The 19,144-nt window shown below is 42.3% G+C and overlaps 1 protein-coding gene across 1 annotated transcript in view; it reads left to right on the forward strand.

Annotated features, from left to right (window-relative positions):
- LOC131233248 (geraniol 8-hydroxylase-like) overlaps positions 1–16,296 on the forward strand; it is a 91,922-nt gene extending 75,626 nt beyond the window's left edge. Inside the window, exons 2-3 of the mRNA XM_058229895.1 lie at positions 8,836–9,731; positions 15,462–16,296. Coding sequence (XP_058085878.1) covers positions 8,841–9,731; positions 15,462–16,067 — 1,497 coding nt within the window. The 5' untranslated portion in view covers positions 8,836–8,840 and the 3' untranslated portion in view covers positions 16,068–16,296. The remainder of the gene's footprint in view (positions 1–8,835; positions 9,732–15,461) is intronic.
- The last annotated feature ends 2,848 nt before the right edge of the window (positions 16,297–19,144 follow it).

Below are 19,144 nucleotides of genomic sequence, written 5' to 3' on the forward strand. Positions count from 1 at the left end.
TTTACTTCCCACCATCCGTTAGGAAGCCACAAATTGTAAAAATAAGATTGCCCTATGATATTAACTAATGAACGATGTGGATTTGCGATCACATGTACTGTATCATCTGGGATTAACCAACATCGCAAGAAACCCAAAAGGTCCAGTATCATCGGGCAATCTTAAAACCCAAGAAACGCAGGAAGTCCTATCGTCATAATTGCAAGACTAAATTTTATGGCGAGTTATTTGATACTCTGGCAGCTTATGATACGTAATACGCAGGCACCCAGAAATTTTATACGTGGCATAGATTATCTCAGATTAAACTCAAACTAAATTGACTAATTTGTGGAACTCACTGTCACTAAGTCACACCCCAAAATCAGATTACAATTTTAACCTCGGATTCATGTATATTGCTTTTTCAACACTTGAGGTCTTGGTACCGATCCCTAGGGGGGGTGGTTAACATGGAGTGTGTATTCTGACATGGGTCCATCGGATGATCACCTGATCAAGTAATCTTAATTCTTGGTTCATAACACATATATACAGGGATTATAATTTGGACAGTTTATATAAATTATTTATATGGATTTCACAAATCTTAGCCCGAATCTCTCATCCCAAACAGCCTCCGATTATAGGCTAGACAAGGATGTGTTTGTGCGTCCAACACATGCTCTTGTGCCCTCCTGGTATGGTAAGTTATAGTGCTCCTAGTTGCATTTCAGTTCAAAGATTTGAACATTTTGTTAGGTAGATAAGACATTTCATCGTTTACTAGGTCAAACTTGCAACAATTTGTTGATGGAAATCATCTCTGACCTGGCTTTATTTGCTATAGTTATCATTTTCAATGACAGTGATGGGATGGTTACCTAACAAAAAATGATTCTTTAGAATCATAAGCAATCCACTGGTGGTCCTGAGAAATAGATGGATAAAATTGTTAATTTAACTTACTTTTATTGCAAGCAATCTTGACCGTCCATACTTAAGGCCATTGATCAAATGGTCAATGTACATCTGATAATCATGAGGTTTGCATGGCAGCTGATGAAATGTCATGCAGGAAAAAGTGTGTACCAAAGAAGCAGCATATGCCTTCTCTAATTAATCAAAACTTTGAATTCACAAAGATGATTTTTGAGTCACGAGAGAAAAGAGAGAAAATTCATTTTTTTTTTTTATTGAATAATAATTCTAAGAGACTCAAAATCCAAATTCAAAATTACTTAAAAGAGCAAAAAACTTTACTAAAGATTAAATTTGTTAAAAATAAAAAAATCAAATTAATTTTATTGGAGCATTTCTAGTATTATTACAAGTAATATCTAAAAGAATATAAAAATCCTAAAACTATAAGAATAGGAAGGTATAACGTAAACAAAAATCTTCAAATGCAATAAAATTTTCTTAAAATCTTAATTTAGATTCTTAAGACCAGCGTTTGTCATAAAACTGATGTCTGTTATCAGGTCAGTCAATTTCAAAATCACCGTTGCATAGATATCAATAGGTTACGCATTTCCTAACAATACTTGGATCAAAAGTTCCTATTCTTTTATGGTCAACACTTCAAATGACAATTTTTCCTTACTTGGAATTAGTCTCTTTAAATTGAGAAATGCCCAAATTCAGTTATGTCACGCCCTACGTAGAGCTGGGTCCAATTTTGATGAGCTACTTTCACTTTTGTTTGAGATTCTAGATGTGCTAAGAATGCATGTGGGATGTCATACATCAAAATGTGTGTTGTACCCGATGAAAAATATATATAATGGATTGGACCACCTATGTGATCAATGCAACTAGGAGCTATAGTGGGCACTGGACCCTTTCTCTCCCTGGTCTCAACACATACATCCCCACTATAGAGCCCCTCTCTCGCTAGTCCCATCACACACTTGCACACGCACTTGTACAACCATTGGCCCACATGCAAAGGTTAGGATTGTTGAGTATGGGAGATTTCTCAACAGATCAATTCAACCGTGGGCCCAGCTGTACAAACCCAAGGCCATGAAGGGATTCTCTTTCTAACAATAAATCCATCTGTTGGGAAACATTTGTTGCAGGGAGTGACACAAGCTCAACCACCGTTGAATGGGCAATGGCTGTTCCGTAACCCAAATGCCCCATGACAAAGGTCCGATTGGAGCTAGCGCACATCATTGGCCTAGACCGTCCAGTTGAAAAGTAGGACATTTATACGAGCAGTCGTGAAGGAAACATTGCGCCTGCATCCACCAGCTCCACTCATCCCTCCACGAGCCGAAGCTGACATGGAAATTGATGGCTTTGTCATACCCAAACACACCCAGGTGCTCATGAACACATGCGCCATCGGCAGAGATGCCGATGTTTGGCCTAACCCTACTTCATTCCTCCCCGTGAGGTTCTTAGACTGTGACATTGATTTTAAAAGCCATGATTTCGAACTTATACAGTTTGGAGCAGGCCGCCGTGCAGGCTTGCCACTTGCCTACAGAATTGTCCACTAATGTTGGCTTCGCTCCTACAACTGTTCAATTGGAAGCTTTCTGATGGTTTAGCACCGACAGATGTGGACATGCGGGACAACTTAATTTGGACATATGCTACTCAAGATCCAGTTGTTGCCGACGACTTTGGCCTGTGATAATGTTTTGATGGTAAATTACTTTCTCCAAATAATATTTGCAATATTTGATGGTTGATTCCTGTGTTTGAAATTATAATAATTGTATTTTTCATTACTTTAATGGCAAATCACCACTAAAATATACTTTTGTTGGTTAATGGATTCAATATTTATATAAGAATGCAATGAAAAAGTGAAAAGCTGCTACGATTACAAATTGTTTTGCTAATATCTAGAATACATTCATACTTAAACTATGAATTTCATATTTAAGTTGGTAGTGTTAAAATTATAATCTTGATACTTTTTCTTTACATTACTAAGTAATTAGTGAAACAAACAAGCACTGAGAGTTTTTGAGTTGCCATTTTCAATGATGTGGCCCACTTGATGGTTGAATGATCTGGTTGATTTTTTTGGACATCTAATCACCATGGTGAGGTGCGCTGTTTGGATGGTTGGATCCGACGCACACTGTCCACCATGTGGCTGGCATATCTTGAGGTTCACAATAATAAGAGTGCTTCATTCATTTAAACTATGACATATTCTTTTTCGTGGGACACATAAAAGTCAAGGATTCATGGTAAAGGACGCAGGTGGTTCCTTCGGTAGAAACCTAGTTGGGGTCCACCATGATGTTTGTGAGAAATCAACTCTGTCCATTCATTTTTTGCGATCATTTTACATCATGGGGCCAAAAATGAGACGGATCCAATTCTCAAGTGTGCTGAAAGCGGGAGGATTGAACGTCTACAATTGAAATATTAGTGGGCCACAGAAGTTTTGAATCAAGATAATATTTGTGTTTTCAGTTCATATCAGTAGAAATGATGTTATTAACGGTGTGGATGGCTCGTAAACACTACTGTCGAACCCAAGTAGGTTTCAACGGTGGGAATTTCCTTCCCACCTTTTCCTTGACACAGGTAAATCCCGTTAAGAATGATGCTATTTGTAGGGCTGTAATTTTCCATGATACAGGTAAATTCTGATAAATAAGTAATTATTACTTTTTTTAAAAAAAAACCTTGTTTGACTATATGAGAGTAATTCCACCTTGAGAAAATCGATACAAAAGTATTGACTTAAATCTGTGGACCCCACCGTAATGTATATGATATATCCGCACTGTCCATCTATTTTATTAGAACATTTTAGGACATGAGCCGAAAAGTGAGACAAATCCAACACTCTAATGGCCCACACGAAAGGAAATAGTAGCCTTAATTTGTCTACTATTGAAAGTTGTTTCCTTCATTGGGCCCACATTGAGGTTTTTCCATCATCTAACTCGTTCATAGGGTCACACAGACATGGATAAGGGGAAATCACAAAGATCAGCTTGATTGAAACTTTTAAGGGGCCCAAGAAGTTTTTAATGATAGGCGTTCGATTCTCGCTCTTTCTTGTGGTGTGGTCTACTTGAGATTTGGATCTTCCTCAATTTTTTGCTCATGCTCTAAATTCAGCTGGAATAATAAATGAGCGGTGTAGATAAGTCACATACATCACGATGGGCTCCACGTTGATTTAGTAAATTTCTCAATTTAAGTGTTAAAAAAAAATAAGTTGCCACATTGCATTGGGAAAGATGTGGTAATTCCCTAGGTAAATAATTATTACCCATTTACATGGTAATTATGGTTGAGCTGAAAAATTAAACAGGCCCTTAGTTCGGCCCACTTAAGTCTTGGATTATCAAGTTTTAAAATGAGCTCAAAAAACGGATGAAGGGGTAGATTTCTCACACACATCACAGTGGGCCCCACCTATGTTTCCAGCGCAGGGCTTTCGTAGGAAATCTGCGTCCCATGCAATAGTAGTGATTGTTTGTAATGGCCTCTTCAAGGGAGCGAATTAGGTGTTACCGGGCTGATAGCTTAGTGGTTGTAAACCTTATAGTAGAGCCCACCTTAATGATGTGTTGTATATCCACGCCATCTACTTGTTTATCCAGCCCATTTTAGGATGTGGTGTAAAAAAATTAAGAAGATCCAAATATCAGGTGGACCACACTAGAGGAAATAGTGATGTTTGAGTGCTCACCATTAAAAATTCCAAAGGGCCCATTGTATAGGCTTTCGTAATGTTTATTTGCTACCCAACCCTATTGATAATGTCAAGAAGACCTAGATGAAAGGAAAAAAAATCAGCTTGATCCAAAACTTTTGTGGCCCACATAAAAGTTTTTAATGGTCATTCGTAACTATTTCTAATGGTGTGGTCCATCTAAGATACGGATTGTAACGCCCTGAAATTTGGAGGTCGAGTAGGTACTCGGCTCCCGACTTCCCGGGTGCCACATATGCCCTATTGGGCTTCGGAATTTGGCATATTTTATTCATTTCATAAGTAGCGAGGGGTATAACAGGCCATGCAACATAAATCAGGGCCAACATAATGAAATCAAGTGCAGCTAAATAAGTAAATAAAAAAAATTCATGTCCAAACGTAACGATAATGTAGGTAACAGGAGGGACCGGTCTCGCAAATACATCCTCTCCAAAATGATTGGACCCCTGTCCTGTGCCCCGCGGCTGTTCCTATAGCGGACTATAAAGATCCATCGAAGATCTGAAAGGATGACAGCTCCTCCTCATCATCCACGCTCTCTCCATCAAGTGCGTCGAGCTCTATAATCCCTGCATCTAAGACAAGTTCTGGTTGATGTTTTAAAACACCGTCCTAGAGTGCGAGTGAATAGCTAACTCAGTGGTTCCATTAACAATAAGTTGCACATATCATCATACACATGGACAAATTTAATGAAAAGCAATCATCCATAAAATCCTAATCACTCTTATTAATACAAGTGCATATTTTCATGATATGATGCATGCCCTTACTTCCAACACTCTTTCGAGCGACAACGTCTAACGATCGCAATGCCCAACCTCCCTTAATGCGACCTTGACTGCTAAATCGCCAATTTTGGCTAATGCAATGTGATGTGAGATGTTACCCGAGTTGATTAATTAGGTCCATTCATCCAGCAGTTTGGAGAAACTGGGACACCCTGATAGATTAATACCCTATCCCATATCACCATGCCCGGCTCTCGAGACTTATGGGCTGTAACTAGCAGTTTGTTAGTGGGAGAAAATGGACGCAGGACATACATGGTTAACGAACATGGATGACCAGCTGGTGGGCCAATTCGTCCCCACTAGACGAACTACGAATTGTATGGCTTGGGAGCGACGTCTCGCGTAGTCCGACTACAGCCAACAATCCGCAATTTGACTAATTGGGCCAAATTTGCCCGTGGGCGGTCCTACTAGAGGGGCTGCCCATATGGATTCTGAAATTTACTGGTTGATCTGGAAAGGGGGTAGTTTAATAGTGAATTAATTTAAAGTAGAAATCGACCTACTTCTAGTTGTGAGAGAAATAGACATGCATAATGATAAAACACAACCACAATTAGCACAATGAGTCATGGGTTTACAATATCCAGTGTAATTCTAGATAACATGCACACAAATCCTAAGTCGCTTAAAATCATAGGAGAATTGAGTACAAAGACTGATTTCAGAGAAAATTAGACATGCATGGGGTGAATTTAACAGTTAATCTACACAATTCATGCATATGAGGGACATGCAGCAGGATTCTTCCTATTGAATTTAAAATTTTGGGTATATCATGCTTAGGATTCCATAATTAACAGAAAAATCAGACAATGCAAACATTGGGGTGGTTGGGGTCTAACATTTCTTCCTTAACTAGAAATTATCCAAGACCAAACTTCAATTTTACAATTATATCACATGCAAAACAAATTAACAATCACAATTACTAAAATTCATCCTAGGTTTGATAAACAGCCACTTAAGGGTAATGGTCCGTACTTAGGGTTGACTGAAGGCTTGCGGAGTTTCTTTAACGGTGTCGGGTCGAGGAAATAATGCGCCGGGGCCCTGTGCCAATTGACTTTGCATGTCAGGACACATGCAAGTGGCCTAACATACGAAAATCTGAGAAGAGTTTGAGTGATTACCTTCCAATCAGCGACAATCCACTTTTGTGAGGGTGGAGCTGTGATTTTTGGCGAGTGGTTGTGGTAGGAGAGGGAGATCTCTTAAATCTAGCTCCCCTTTCACACTCTACACTCTCCTCTCTCTCTCTCTCTCTCTCTCTCTCTCTCTCTGCTGGAAATTTTGTGTGGGAGTGAGGGAGAGAGAGGGCTTAAGGCTTATATAGCCTAAGCTTTTGCCCACATGGCCCTGGGGTGACAAAGTTCATTACATGTGACCCTATGGGGTTTACTTACGGTCCTTGGGGCTGTCCTAGTGGCCCCCTGGCCCATCCGTGCCATGGGATAGGTGTCCCATGATCTGATGAGGGGCTGTCCAAAATTCGGTGGCAAACGGATGCGGAAATTGATCGCAGGGGTCCGATTTGCGATCAACGGTCACTGTCTTTCGATTAAGGGTCTGATTCGGTGGAAGAGGGTAGGGAAATATCTCTGATCTATGGTGCGAGTTTGGATGAAATCTAACGGCTGAAATGTCGTAATTTGTTGTCCTAAGTGGCGGGGCTAATTGTTTTAAATTTCAGATTTTTAGGCTATTAATTTCGAGAGTTGCATCTCACGAGTGCTGGCTGGACGGTGTAAATTGTCCATTTCAAGGCGTCGTTTGAGTCTATTGTCCGTGATAGACTACAAGCCCAGTGAGGTTCACAACTTCCCATGGTTTCGGATTTATTAGCCCCTTTTTGGGCATTGCACGGCTCGTACAAACTGTCGCAAAGTATTATTGGGCTGACCAACTCTACGGCCCGCGCTTGACCCGAGCATGTTAAGACTTGTTCACGTTAGCGGCTTGATTTATTCTAATTTATTAGTGGTGGGCCCCGCACGTGTGACCGTCCAGTGCGGTCCTACGGCAATCCACTAGTGGACGCCTCATACACAACTTTGATTGGCCTGGGTGTTACACAGATGTTCTTAAAGTTTGGGATTGTGCGCTAAATGAGATGGAAAACCCGATGAAGGATGTAGATATACAACAATTACTTCAAAGTGGCCCCACATGGTTAGGGTAATACCCTCATCCGCTGCCCCTCTTCAAAGTGGGCCCCACATGGTTTATTTTTGAAAGCTTGTGTAATTATCCCTGTAAATGAGTAATTAATACCGTTTCACCTTGTCTGAAAATCAAATGAATTTTTGCTTTGAAAATCGGTTCAAAAGAGTTAGTTTAAATTTGTGGATCCCAACATGATTTGTATTATATATCTATTATATCCACCCGTTTTACCACAATATTTTGAGGCATAATTCGAAAAATGAGGCAGATCCAACACTCAAGTGGCCCACACCAAAAGATACAGTGGGCTCAAGAGGTTTTTAATGGTAAGTATTCGATTTTTTTTTTCCCATGTGATAGTCCACTTGAACTTTGGATACCCTCCTTTTTTTTGGCTGATGCCATAACTTCAGCCCACATAATAGATGAAAGGGGTGGATAAGAAACATGAATCACAATGGAACCCACAAATATTTTATGACCTTTTCAGTTTTTGTGTTTAAAAGAACAGCCGGTCAAATCAAGTATGGAACAATTATTATCCATTAACAAGATATTTACCACCGAATTCAAAATTCAAACGAGGCGTTAACGTAAGTCAACCAGTCTATGGTTTATATAAGTTGCATTCATTGTTTAAGCCTACTATGGACGGAGCTTCTGGATGTGTGACCACGGCGCTCACCGAGATATATTTGTTTTATATGCACGCGGTTTGTCGTTTTGCCAGCTCATTTTAAGATACAAGCTAAAAAAAAATTCAAATAGACCGCTCCACAAGAAACGGTGGTGATTGAAGGCTTACTTCTTTACACTAGGAAAGTTTTGGATCAAGATTATATTTGTGGTTTCCCTTCATCTATGTTTGTGTGACCTTATCAACGGGTTGGATAGCAAATAAGCATTATGGTGGGCCTTAGAAGTTTTAATGGTGGATGTTCATTAATCACCAAAATTTCTTGTGCTGTGATTCATCTGAGATTTGAATCTGCTTCGGTTTTGGTATCATGGAATTAAGTGAGATTTCAAAACGGATGGACAGCATAGATTTAAAATATATACATCCTCCGTGGGCCCCACAGTCATGAATCAATATGCTTCCCGGTTCGGTTGCGGGGCAGGATAACTTGGTGCAGAGAAGAGATATATATTCATACGTCATACGTGAGGTCTCAGCTGAGAGAGAGAGAGAGAGAATGGATATCTATACTTTGCTGTTATGTATTTCCTCTATGTGGGCATGTATCCATCTCCTCCTCCTAACAAGAAAGAAATCTGGCACGGCCAAACTCCCACCAGGCCCCTTTCCTCTTCCAATTGTTGGAAACCTCTTCCAACTCGGTAACAAACCCAACGAGTCACTCGCCCAACTCGCCGAGTCACATGGCCCCCTAATGACTCTAAGGCTGGGCAGCATAACAACAGTGGTTGTTTCCTCTGCAAACATAGCCAAAGAGGTCCTCCAGAAGCACGACCTGGCCTTTGCGGGCCGGAACGTTCCCGACGCTGCTCGGGCGCTCCACCACAGAGAGTCATCCATGGTATGGTTACCAGTCGACCAGCGGTGGCGGAAGCTCCGAACTATATGCAACAGTCACATATTCACCACGCAAAGACTCGATGCCAATCAAGGCCTCCGATGCCGCAAGGTGCAGGAACTCATGGCACACGTCACCGAACACTGCTTAAAGAGACAGGCAGTGGATATCGGGCGAGCCACCTTCGTGACTGCCCTCAATTTGATATCGAACACTGTCTTCTCCGTTGATTTGGTCGATCCGAACTCCATTTCTGCACAAGAATTCAAGGAACTGGTGTCGAAAATTATGGAAGAGGTGGGAAGGCCGAACGTCGCGGACTACTTCCCATGGCTGAAGATCATGGATCCGCAAGGGATAAGGCGGCGATTGACAGTCCATTTTAAAAGATTGCATACAATCTTTGATGGGATGATCGAGCAGCGTCTGATACTGTCCAGGTCTTCTTCTAAGTCTCCAGGAAGAGCTGATTTCTTGGATGTGCTTCTCGACTACAGCCATGACAATGACTTCCAACTTAGCCGCCGTGACATCAATTCGTTGCTTGTGGTATTATTCACATATCCTTCTATAAACTACTGATCATCAGCTACAGGTGCTGTATCATCCTTCCCTGCTAACATTGATACCACTTGTGTTGGACGTTGGTGCCATCAAAACAGTAGAACCCAACACGAAGATCAACCTCATGGAAAATCAGCCCAACTGGCCACTCACTGGCTGGGCCACACCAGTACCATCTGTTGAATCGGACTGTCAGTTGTCCACTGATTCCAACGCTTCTGGTGGGACGCGGATTGCATCCTACCCCGCCCATCTCCAGCTGGGAACGGGCTGGAGCTTTGAATGGCCACCGTGATGTATGGGTCTTATCCACACCGTCCATCCATTTTTTCGTATCATTTTAGGGTATAAGCCCAAAAATGAGGCAGATCCAAGGCTCAAGAGTTTCAACGGTGAGAATCATTATCAATGCTGCTTCCTGTGGTGTGATCCACTTGAGCCTGGGATCTACCTACTTTTTAGGATTATACTCTAAAATGATACGAAAAAAAATGGATGGACGGTTTGGATAAGATCCATACATCACCGGTGGCCACTCAAAGGTCCTGCCCTTTCCCAGCTGGAGACGGGCGGGGTTAGGACGCAATCCGCGTCCCTTCTGGTGAGCGGACCTGATTTTTGTGCCTGGATATCTTCAGGGTGGGGCCCCACCATTTTCATGATAAGGTTGCGTTGTGGTTTCATTGACCGTAGGCGATCAGTTCTCTTAACCGAAGCATACTTTCTTAGGGACGAGGATTGCCTGCGACATGAAGCTAGGTGTGGCCCATCGTGATGTCTGTGAGAAATCCACCCGTTGAACTGCCTGATTTAAAACTTCTGTGGCCCATGAATGTTTCAATGGCGGACGTTCAATCCTCCCTGTTTCTTGTTGTGCTGCCTACTTGAGTTTTTGATCTGCCTCAATTTCGACCCATGTGGTAAGATGATACGGCAAAAAGGATGATCGGAGTGAATTTCTTCCAAACATCTGCATATTCCTTTCTTCGTTGCCAAAACGGACTTTGTTCCTATGGCTTATGTTTCAAATGTCAAGCCCACCATACAAACTTTACCATCACTTCTTTTTTCCATTATCTCACGTGAACTTTGATTGTGGACTATTTTAGGCCTTGGCTTTCTACTACTGCTTAGATGGTACAGGTTAAATGGATAAGACATGCCAGTGGCCCAGTAAATGGACGGACCCAATTATTACACTCCCTAGGTGCATTGTAGATAGGTGGCTTTACTATATATTTGGATTCTTCCCCCTCTAACGATTAGCCACTATGGTTAAGTGAGTCAATGACTGTATTAAAAAATAGTTATGAGTTGGTTGACACGTAAATGAAATGGTCATCCCCTTACAGGCCATGTACCTCCAATTATCTAATTTTCTAACTGATTTTTCCTTTTGAAATTAAAAAGGCCTTTCAAAGGAAAGTTTTATAAACGCTTTCACAAACCTTTATACTATTTAATATAAGACAAAAGTTTTGCGATTAAAAAGTGAAAGAAATTCTTTGCTTTTGGCCCATTTTTATAATTTTTTTGACTTTTATTTTTTTTGGGGAAAAGTACTCCAAAAGGATGGTCATCTTCATGACAGGGCCACTCACTCAGTGGCCATGTTCACTTGTTAGGTCGGTTTGTGTGATGCATGTAGTGTAAAAGCTTGCTGGTCCAACTTGTTGGCAGATCCACTTGGAATTGCCTAGATTAATGTTGGCTGAATCTCCAATAACTCAATTTTAGTTTTTTTTTTTTTTTCCTTTCTTTTGATTGGACAACTCAATAGGGTGACTCAAAAAACTCAACCAAGCATTGGCAAATATTGAACAGTCTGACTTGGAAATGGAAATTAACTTTGCCATGGAGATTGGTTTTATGAGAGAGAGAGAATGAAATGAAAAGCCTTGGAGCCTCACAATTCCATGGAAGTGATCAAAGGCCAAGCATACATTGCCGCATAGATTTGGGATAGAGGAAGAGATATATTATAAGAAGGGAAGTTGGGCATTTATTCACAGAGATAGGTTTCCTTAGGGGTGTCACTGGCCGGGTTAAGGCTTGGCTGGCTAAAATAGTCCAGCCCGAATCCAGCCCAACATGATAATGCTTGGCCCAGCCCGGTCCAGCTCGAATCCAGCCCAACATGCTAATGCTTGGCCGAACCCAAGTCCAGCCCGAGCCCGAGTCCGAATAAGATGGGGTTGTTGCGGGGAGGGAGAGAGGAACCAACTGACAAGGTAGGTGGGTTCCTTATCCTGTTTTGTTTCTTCTACGGTGTCTTTGTTTCGAAGATTTCTTGAAATTTGGTGGGTTTGGTGGTAGAGATCTTGCCTAGTCTTGGGATGTGCTGGGGGAGAGAGAGAGGAGCTGATGGACAATAGAAGGGATTCCGAGGAGGTTAGAGAGAGAGAGAGAGAGAGAGAGAGAGAGGGGTACGCAAAAATGTCGTAGCAGACAGAGAGAGCGTGTGGGTTGGAGCAGGGAGAGCTTGAGAGATGGCATGGGTGGAGTGGGGAGAGCTAGAGAGAAATGTTATAAAAGAAAACTGAAAATTTGAAAACCTTAAGAGGTCAGGCTGAACTTTTGGTCTATGGGGTACATGAGCCGAACCAAGTCGAGCTTGGCCCATCTTGCTCGGCCTGCAAGCTACTCCAGCTTGAACTCGGCTCAACTCAGTCCTTAAAGCTTGACTGGTTAGCTTGGCTCAATTCCGTTAGTAGCTCGGGCCAGCTCAAGCCTAGTTCAAGTTGAGTTTGAGCTCAATCTTTTGATCCGAGTTTGAGTTTGAGCGATTCGAGTTCTGAGCCGAGCCGAGTTCAGACTCAAATCGAAACTTTTTCTAAGTCGAGTTGAACTTTTCTGAGTTGATTCAAGTGAGTTAACCGAGCCAACTTGGTTCATGTACAGATCTAGTTATATCCAAGCTTAGCCCAATTTCAAAACATCGTCAATTTTTAAGCCCCAGCCTGAAATTACAGCCCTTGCGCAGCCCCTGGATGCCCAACGGCCAGCCCAGCCCATGGACACCCCTAGATTTCTTATTATTTTCTCTTTCTATTTTTTCATTTTTGTTTTTAAATTTTTGATACTGATCAGGGAGGTGGCGGGCACGGGTCACCGTAAGTTGCAAGTTTGGGAGTCCATAAGGTGAGACCCCGGACCCAACGAGATGGGTGTGACCCGTGATTGTTGGGCTCACAGTGATATATGTGCCTTAAATCTATGCCGTCCTTTTGTATTGAATACTCATTTGAGGGTATTATCCAAAAAAAAATGAAGCAGATTCAAATCTCAGGTGGACCATAATACAGGAAACAATGATAATAGATCATTAAAAGCTTCTTTTGAGCCATGAAAGTTTTGGATCAAGCTGATATTTTTGTGGTCTCTTCATCCAAATCTTCGTGTGACCTTATCAACAAGTTGGATGGCAAATAAACATTCTGGTAGCCCCCATGAGGTTTTTAATGGTGAGGATTCAATCATTACTGTTTCATGTGGTATGGTCCGCATAAGATTTGGATCTACTTTATTTTTAGAATCATGCTCTAAAATTAGCTTTCAAAACGGTTGGACAGTGTGGATTAAGGCAAATACATCATTGCAAGCCCAACGGTCAGGGGTCCCGCCGACTTTGGTGGGTTCAGGGTTTCTCCTAAACTACTCATAGAGCTGGGCAACGGTCCGGATTGGAATGGATTACGTCCAACCTGATCCTATTCGAAATTCTAAAGGCTTGACCCAAACCCGATCCAATCCGAGACCCAATCCGGGTCACCGAACTCGAATAGATCCAATGCATGATTAGCTAGACCCGAACCGAATTCGACTTGGTCAGGGAAACCGAGTCGGATCGGGTTAGGTACGATTCGGATAGTATGAATGTTAATTCAACTATTTCATGTGGTGTGGTCAACTTCAGTCTTTAATATACCAAAATTTTGTGCCCATGGTCTAAAATAATATTTCAAAATGGATAAACGGCTTAGATAAAATACATACATCAAGGTGGGTCCCACATGACTCTAGAAGATTTCAATCTACCGTATACATACTTTTACTGAAATTTGACTTTTGACATGCACGGCGCATTGCACGAAATGGCAGTAGCTCGCCTTTCACACAAGCACAACGTCCACGTCATGAATATTTTATTGACGTTTGCGAGTTTCGTGGGTCTGATCATAGGGTATATGTTATATCCAAACCGTCCATCCATTTGGCAAGCACTTCTTAAGGCTTGAGGCGAAAAATAAGACAGATCTAACTATCAAGTGGACCACATGAATTGTTTAACAGTGAGAATCATTCTCTGCTGTTATTTGTGGTGTGGTCTACATGATCTTTGGATATTGTTTATTTTTTTGATAATTCTTTATAATTTACTCTAAAAACATATGAACAGTGTAGATATAATAAATACATCACTGTGGGGCCATATCACTTTGATCTCCTTTGAACCGTTCATACAACTCGGAGCTTGAGGAGCGCCAGACGCTGGTACCCTGTACCAGAAACGGTCGGGCTACTCCCCTTGCCATCTGCCACTGGCTGGTGGTCGGTGCTCTGTGGCCCCCACCATGATGTATGTGTTTCATCCATGCCCTCTATCTATTTTTATAGATCAATTTATTTACGAGAAAAAAAACTGACGTATATCGAAATCTCAAGTGAACCACATTATAGGAAACAGTGTTGAATGAATGTTAACCATTAAAAACGTTTTAGAGGCCATAAAATATTTTGATCAAGCTGATATTTATTATTTTCCTTCATCTGGGTCCTTATGACCTAATCAACAGATTAGATGTCAAATAAACAGTACAGTGAGCCTTAGGAGGATTATAATGGTGGATATCCAATCATTATTGTTTTCCTGTGGTGTGGTCCACCTGATATTTATATCCCTATCATTTTTTTGTATAAAGCCCTGGAATGATCTGTAAAATGGATGAACGGAATGGATGAAACACATATATCTCTGGATCGGGTCGGATCGGATCCAATCGGATCGGATTACGGATTGAGTCGGTTCTTTCGGCTCTAACTTATGCTACCTGATCCTGACCATCGGTTCTGTTCGAATTGGGTCAGATCGGGTTTGATCGGGTCGGATCCACCGGTTCGGGTATGAAATGCCCAGCTCTATCCACTCTCTTTTCAGGGATGCAGATGGGTTGCCGACGCCACCCCAGCTGCGGTGTGTTGATGTGTTGGGTGCTGAGATCAACGTGACGGATCTGCTTTATATCCACGCGGTTTATCATTTTGCAACCCCCAACAAAAGAAGAATAAGAAAAAAAAAAAAACAGATCGGAAGCTCAAGTGGACCATACCACAGGAAGGAAACAGTGGTGATTGAATGCCACCATTGAAAACTTCTTCGGGTCACCAAAGTTTGGATTATCCGTGTATCCAGGTCTGAGTGACCTTATCAACGGTGGGCCGTAGAAGGCTTTCAACAGTGGGTGTCATTATCCCCACTGTTCCCAGTGGTGTGGCCCACTTGAGTTTTGGATCGCCATTGCTTTTGGGTTCATGCACTTGAATGAGGGAGCGAAACGGATGGACAGCGTGGATATAAAACACATACATCGCGTTGGGCCCCACAACGCCCAGCACATCAACACACCACCGCTGGGGATGGTGTTGGCAACCTCACTTAATCTGCGTACGTCCGATGATCATGATAAATTCTAACTTGCAAATTTCCCTGATCAGGACATATTCACTGCTGGCAGTGACACAAGCTCCTCCACTGTTGAATGGGCCATGACTGAATTGCTCCGCAGCCCGAACACCATGGCAAAAGTTCGATCTGAGCTTATCGAGACCATAGGCCTGGGTCGACAAGCAGAAGAATCAGATATCAACCGACTCCCATATCTACAAGCGGTCGTGAAAGAAACGCTGCGGCTTCATCCACCAGCTCCGCTCCTCGTCCCTCACAGAGCCGTATCTAATGTGGAAATATGCGGTTTCACCATACCCAAGCACACACAAGTACTTGTCAATGCATGGGCAATCGGCAGGGATGCCCATGTTTGGGTGGACCCCACTACTTTCTCTCCTGAGAGGTTCTTGGGCTCTCATGTTGATTTTAAAGGCCGAGATTTCGAGCTTATCCCCTTCGGCGCAGGCCGTCGTATTTGTCCGGGCATGCCACTAGCGAATCGTATGGTTCACTTGATGCTGTGTTCCCTTCTCCATACGTTTGACTGGAAGCTTCCTGATGGAATGGCTCCGCATGATTTGGACATGCGCGATCAATTCGGCATCACTCTGCAGAAACTGGTTCCTCTTCGTGCCATCCCCGTGCAAGGCTGATCAACTCCAAGGCTGAATGGTGTTGGGCCCGCATGAAGTTACCTTTACAAGCGTAGCATCTAAAGTCATTTAAATAAGGGGTACTCTCAAGTCTAAACGGTTGGGTTATATAACTCAGGTACAACCAGCTTAGATGAGCTTAGATGCCATCCATTTGAAATTTGATCTTATAGCATTTAATTTTCGAGTGAATTTATTTAATAAATTTAAAAATAATGTGCTTGATTTATTATGGTTTGCTAATTGGGGAAGTTCTAAGAAAATCTAACTGTAATTAATGTTTAAGGAAGGATGGAATCACACTGCTTACGGTGGGGCCCACCGTGAAGTTTGTGAGAAGTTTACCCTGTCCATCCATTTTGCCAGATTATATTAGTACATGAGCCCGAAAATAGGTACATTAAAAGCTCAAATGGGCCTCACGACTTCGAAAATTTTGGCAAGGGAAATGCCTACCGTTGAAACCTCCATGGGATCCGCAGTGACGTCTATATGCGATCCATATATTCGATAAGGTCATTACGACCGGAACGAACTGAGAACACAAAACTGTTAGCATGATCCAAAACTTCTGTGGTCCCATGAATGTTTGAAGGGTGGACGTTCAATCCTCGCTGCTTCCCATTGTGCAGCCTGCTTGAATCTTGGATCTATCTCATTTTTGGGCCTATATCCTAACATAATCCGATAAAAAAATGAACAGGATGGATTTCTCTCAAACATTAAGGTGGGCCCCACCTAGCTTCCCATCGCCAAAGGCTTACCATGCTTTGAAAAGAGGAAAAGAAAGGAGGATAGAAAAGATCAGGAGCGGATTAGGTATTACCCCACCTTGATGATGTTTTGAGATAATTTTCACCTTCACAATTAGCCATTGTACCATATTGATGCTTTAACGTGATCCCAGTCCTTGATTTTTATAGACGACTACGATGCATATTGAAAATATTCTTTTAATTCATTGCTATAATGGGTCACAATCACCTGTTGTGTAAGCTTTGTACAGTGGAATTCACAACATTGACGGTTCAAATTGTATCAGAATATTTAGCATGTACGCCGTTGATGCAAAAATCCGGTTCACCCTCACCGAGCTTCAAGCTCTATATGCCTACACAGGAAAAAGAAAAAGGAGACCGTAGATAGGATAGGCATCCCTTCGATGCCAAAGTTAGGCTAGACATTTGGGTCAAAGTAGTATAGCTGGGGCTTAGGATGCGAGATATGGCGTACCTGTTCTTGTTGATGAGTCTCTTATTTATACCTTTTAGTTGAGTTTAACGTATTTGTCATTCTCGGCGTGATCTTTCCCATTAGGTGAGAACTGCGTGAGTGGAAATGTGGGCAGTTACCCTGATATCGTGTGCCGGATGTTGCTCCTCATGGACGTTACTAGAGTCAGTTCCAAGCATGATCGTAGGGTACTTCTCGTCTGTGCCAACCCCATACACTAAATCATACTTATGAAAACGATCCGAGCCCATAAGTGGGCCGAGCCCGGTCGCTTGTTGACGAGGATCTGGTTGGGGTTGACGGTTGAAAAGCTTAATGACTTCTTCTAGGTTTCAGGATGATGTGAAAGCTTTACAAAAGAACTTGTTAGCTAAGTACTATCTCAACTGGACGTCTTGACTTTGCGTAGATGAGCTGATACTGCATCACGGGTCGGTCGTGTAGCCTTGCCATCTTGCCAATTGAAGTACTTGATCCGACCACTTGCCTGGTTGACCTAACCTTGAATGGAGCTCGGTCGACTCACTCAAAGACGTAGCCAAGTCAAGCTGACTTCAATTAAGGTCAGGTCAGATTCTCCCATAACATAGGCTACAATTAAAGGTAACATAGGCTAGATTTTGAATGGCGGCATAGGCAAAACAAACATTGGATAAACTGTTGCATTATTTTTCGGAAAGCTGTCCTCAGGGAAGCTGACCAAAAAGGGTGCCAATTGCCCTCAAGGGGTGATCTATGTGCATTTTACTTGTGCTTTTGAAATCTTAAACGGGTGAAACCCACAAGCTTTTCCATCTAAAGCCCTGCTCGATTAGTAAACGGGCTTGAATTTTAACTATTACAAGCCAACCCAGCCGATTATCAGCCCATGGTTCTTTCTTTGTACATTTGTCTCCTCTTACACGTTGGTCATGAGTCTCATGCTGCTTTCAGTATTTTGTTGTCATGAGGAAAGAAAACACTTTGGTACTCAATGATAAATGGAAATTATTTAGAATTTAACTCAAACTTTTCCCAGTTATGGGTCCCACTTTAGATGTGACGTAGTCGATTATCCAACTATTGGACTGGTGGACAATTATTAGGGGTGTCAATGTGCCTGGCCTGGCCCGAAATAGTTCAAAATCCAGGCCGAGACCAACCCGGGCCCCGCCCATTGACACCCCTAACAATTATTTGATGGTTAAAATGAAAAATATATATTTAATAATCTCCCAAATGAATGAATGCTGCAGATATAATAAATATACCATTGTGGAGCCCATGTAACTTTGGCGTGTTGTGCAACAGCCAATCTGCTGGACGCGGATTGCGTACAACCCCCGGCCGCCCCTAGATCCGAAGGGGCAATTCTGTGGGCGGTACCACCGTGATGTATCTGTACATCCAAGCCGTCAATCCCTTTTCTCATATTATTTTAAGGCATCAGCACAAAAATGAGGCAGATTCAACGCTCAAGTGGACCACACCAAATAATAAGCTTGGTTGCATTATAATGCACAAAGCATTAAATGTCAGTTGCATTAAATGCGACAGTTATATGTGGTGTGGTCCATTTGAGCGTTGGATCTGCCTCATATTTGTGCTCATGCCTTAAAATAATCTGAGAAAAGGGATTTACGGATTGGATGTACAGATACATCACGGTGAGCCCGCCCACAGAACTGCCCGTTCGGAGCTAGGGACGGGCGGGGTTAGTACGCAATCCGCGTCCCAATCTGCTTCCAATCCGGCCACATTGTACCTGTCAGGATAGCGTAAGCCACCAACCGGCCATTGACAAGTTCCGTATAAACTCACTTAAAAAAAAAAAATTTCTTTTCCGATGGAGGTGGCTTTACCAT

This window comes from Magnolia sinica, chromosome 18 (genome assembly GCF_029962835.1).
Source record: "Magnolia sinica isolate HGM2019 chromosome 18, MsV1, whole genome shotgun sequence".
In the NCBI taxonomy this organism is placed as follows: domain Eukaryota; kingdom Viridiplantae; phylum Streptophyta; class Magnoliopsida; order Magnoliales; family Magnoliaceae; genus Magnolia; species Magnolia sinica.